This window comes from Pelmatolapia mariae, linkage group LG10_11, assembly GCF_036321145.2.
Source record: "Pelmatolapia mariae isolate MD_Pm_ZW linkage group LG10_11, Pm_UMD_F_2, whole genome shotgun sequence".
In the NCBI taxonomy this organism is placed as follows: Eukaryota; Metazoa; Chordata; class Actinopteri; order Cichliformes; family Cichlidae; genus Pelmatolapia; species Pelmatolapia mariae.
This window is the reverse complement of record NC_086236.1, coordinates 19,846,377-19,849,966: the sequence shown is the minus strand read 5'-3', so window position 1 is coordinate 19,849,966 and position 3,590 is coordinate 19,846,377. Positions and strand designations below refer to the sequence as shown.

Genomic DNA, 3,590 nt, shown 5'->3' with positions numbered 1-3,590 from the left:
GGAAAAACCCAGCAGTCACCCTGGGAGGGACACACGTGAGGTGGGATGGAAGGAGAGAATGAGGAAAGGGGCCAGAGCATCGAAAGGTAAGGCGAGGGGAGAATGAATGTTTACGACTAATCAGGTCGCCCTGACTGTAACAATAGAAGCTGATCCCTTGTAAGGCAGCTGGTGACTGATTGGCTGATAACCTTGTAGTCAGGCGGTTAGGAGGGCATGTTTTTTAATTCTTCTGTCTCTCTTTCAAACTTCAGTGGGATAACTTTTACTCAGGCCGAAACAGTGACTCAGAGCTGTGGCAAGGACAGCGATGAGTCACAAAGTCTCCAGGAACCAGAGGAGGAAGACCAGGCTGACGGAGGACACTATGATGGAGATGGAGAGCCAAGCCAGGTCAGATGAGACAAAACCACATAAATGAAATATAATATAAACAAAAGCTCTATCCATCACAGTCAGTGCAACTCATATGAAACAGCAAATGAGCATTTAGCGTGTCATTTTGTTTGTGTGCTTGATAAAGGGTGCAGACGATCAGTGCAGCAGTGCAGCAGTGTTACCAGACAGCACTCTGGTAGCCACAGACACCCAGGACGATACTGGGTGCCTCCCATCGTCCTCCCTGCAGACAGAAGAAGAGTTGTCCCCCACTTATGTGTTATCTCATCCCTCTAACACACAGAGTAGGTCACACACCCAGCTGACAGATGCATGGGGCCAGCAGGGTGCATTTATTGAAAGCACTTGCTTGTGTGAGACTATTTAAATGTAAATGGGTTATAGCTAATGCTGCTTAAGTGCTTTTCTTTGCCATTTGTGTTTTTATAGATCACCCACCTGAACCCTGCTGGTACTGCTTGAGGTCTCTTGACTCGGAGTATCGCCCTGAAACTACAAAACAGGTCTTTAAATTCACGACAAAATATATTTTCCATTAGAGGGAGTGTTGAGAAGATGCTTCATGCATTCCCCATTCATTTAGTTTTCTCTAATGTAACACACACATATAAAATAATAGAGGATTTGCTATTGCTGTGTATTTTTTTGTGTGTAATTTTCAAAGACTCAAATTAAATTTAAGCCTGAAATCACTGTGCACAGCTCTTTTCTCTACTGTAATGCAGACCTCTGCTTTTCTTGGGCAGCAGGACGACCCTGATCATTCGTCACCGCTGCCCTCTAGTGGTCAAAAAGTGAGCTACCAAACAGACCCTCGGCCACACTTTGGTGTAGCTTGGTCGTCCCACTCGCCGTGTCACCCACTGTGGGGAAGCGAGGGGCCCTGCTGGGGACAGAGAAACCAGGAAGTGCACTATCAGACACACACCTGTCCACACTGCCATCTGGACTTGCCCCCTGACACACTACGCTGGCATGAGGTTTGGCTCAGACACAGCTAAGCCCACATAGACATAAATAGATCATCACTAAAGATACCACAGTTTATGCCACTCTGCTTTCTTTCTGTCTGCACAGGCAAAGTGTCTGCTGTTTGAAGATCTGAGGAAGTCAAACAAATAGATGAAGAAAATGTTTCTTTTTTGTTATTAAAAATAGTGTCTGCTGTCTAAATTAGAATATTCTCAGGAAGCCTTTAGCGTGTTAGTTGTCCAGTATCTGCTTGTGCTAGTAAATGTCTATCTATTTACACTAAAGCTTTGTCATCATTATTCCTCACTTATTATTATATTATATATTATTCTTTTTACTCAGTGTTGAACTTCTGTGGCTTTCACTGAGCAAGGTGAAGTCATCCGCTTCATTTTCCTGGTCTACATCCCTATGTTAAAATTAAGATTGTTTAGATCTTTTAATTTTATTTTTTCAATAAATAATGTTAGAAATGGACTAAAGAATGCACAATGATGCACTCACATTCTTATTTTATTTTAAAGAAAATTTTTAACTTAAGATCTTTAGGCAAAACATTCTTATTGGATATTCATCAGGGGCATTATCATATACATGTCTTGTCTGTTGGATACACTGGCAATAAATTCACCATTAGCACAGGGCAGGTTTAAATGTGACTTAATGAGTTAATAAGTGTTTATAAGTAGGGTATATCTCAGTGTGTTCTGTCTTTCCACTTCTCTATTTTTTAAAATTTCATCTTTACTACAAATCCCCTTTTGTTTATTTCCCCTAATTAATTATTTTCTTTGATTTATCACACCCTTTTGAGGTTTTTGACCTCATGCAGTCCAATCTGATGTCAACGGAGCATAAAAAGTAAAACTAATCGATAAGAACCCATAAAAAAAGTTTCAAAAACAGCTCAAAATTCCCCCTATTGTGAACAAATAACATAGTTTCAGTTTTTCCACATTCAGTTTATCTGCTGTCATCTAAATGTTATATCATAAGTAAAAAACTGCACTGGCTCGGCTCTTCAACTTCCATCCTAGCTTTACTGCCTTTTCTTTGTGAACTCCTGTCACAATTGGATTGTTTTTTGGTGCAAAGTCCATCTTTTATGCAATTTTATCTTAGTTTACTTTACAAACCAAGATATTAAAGAGAAGCTATCTGTGTCACACCCCTGATCTGAGAATCTCAGTCAGCCTGTGTCATGGTCTGGTGTGAAATTCAGGCAGATAAGGGATAATACTTTAGCCTGCTAAAGTATTATATAAATATTATATAAATGTGTGTGGTCAAGTACTACAACCAGACATGGTGCTGTTTTTCCTCTCCAGGATAAAAGAATATTTGTCACTTATAGCTAATGTCCATCAGGGCACAAGTTGGGGCACAACACAAAGACAGACAACCATTCATGTTCACATTCATGTCTGCGGTCAGTTTAGAATCACCAATTCTAAAATGACCGCATGTCTTTGAACTGTGGGAGGAAGCCAGAGTACCCAAAGAAAACCCAAGCAAACACGGGGAGAACAGGACCTTCTTGCTGTGAGGCGAAGGTGCTAACCAATGCTGTGTTGCCCATAACTATTCAGTTCAGTTAAATTCAAATTTACTCATATGGCTCTAATTCAGAACAACAGTCACTTCGTGGTGTTTTGTATTGTAAGGTAAAGACACTTCAGTACTAGAGAAAAACCCCAACAATCAAGCAAAAACTCCAGCAGAGCCAGACTGAAGGAGGGGCAGCCATCTGACTGGTTGGTGGGTGAGGAGAGAAAACATACTCAGAAAGAGAGGATATAAAGTTTAATGGCATGCTGCAGTGGTATATAAGTGTGGGGAGTGAAAAGAGGTCATATACTAATGTTAAAATGAAAATGAGTCAATTACTATTTATTATAACGTGATTAGTTACAATTTATAAACCCTTCATAAAAGCAGCCTGTTTTAAAGGGAGTGAATGGAATGTCTTGAACAGAGAACTGAGCTGGTTCCTTGTGATGTCACAATATTCTGTGCCAGATTCTTCTAGAATCTTATTGGCTGTTGGACTCCTTGTGGCTGTAGGTAGTCTCCATGTCATTCCTTACATATTGATGTAACATTTTTCAATGTTTTCTTTAAACTACAGTGGGATTAGCCTGTGTCCCACACATCTACTTTCACTGAAGTCCACTGTGAGAGTACAAGCTGCAGAAATCTTGGAATCCAAATATTAAAAC

At 40.2% G+C, this 3,590-nt stretch overlaps 1 protein-coding gene across 2 annotated transcripts; it reads left to right on the top strand.

Annotated features, from left to right (window-relative positions):
* On the top strand, positions 1–1,566 carry LOC134637985 (uncharacterized). 2 transcript variants are annotated; one of them, XM_063488591.1, is made up of 6 exons: positions 1–86; positions 255–393; positions 524–683; positions 829–902; positions 1,149–1,379; positions 1,477–1,566. In XM_063488591.1, the coding sequence occupies exons 1-6, from the start codon at positions 46–48 to the stop codon at positions 1,519–1,521; spliced, it is 690 nt and encodes a 229-aa protein (XP_063344661.1). In that variant the 5' UTR covers positions 1–45; the 3' UTR covers positions 1,522–1,566. The 2 variants fall into 2 exon arrangements, with proteins under 2 accessions (XP_063344661.1, XP_063344660.1); XM_063488590.1 differs by having other exon boundaries at positions 1,146–1,379.
* Positions 1,567–3,590: the final 2,024 nt, after the last annotated feature.

Bases quoted from the DNA above. Each gene is read 5' to 3' on its own strand.
- LOC134637985 (XM_063488590.1), top strand. From the start codon at position 46: ATGGAAGGAGAGAATGAGGAAAGGGGCCAGAGCATCGAAAG. The intron at 87-254 runs GTAAGGCGAGGG...TTCAAACTTCAG, and splicing joins AGGGGCCAGAGCATCGAAAG to TGGGATAACTTTTACTCAGG. The intron at 394-523 runs GTCAGATGAGAC...TGCTTGATAAAG, and splicing joins GAGATGGAGAGCCAAGCCAG to GGTGCAGACGATCAGTGCAG.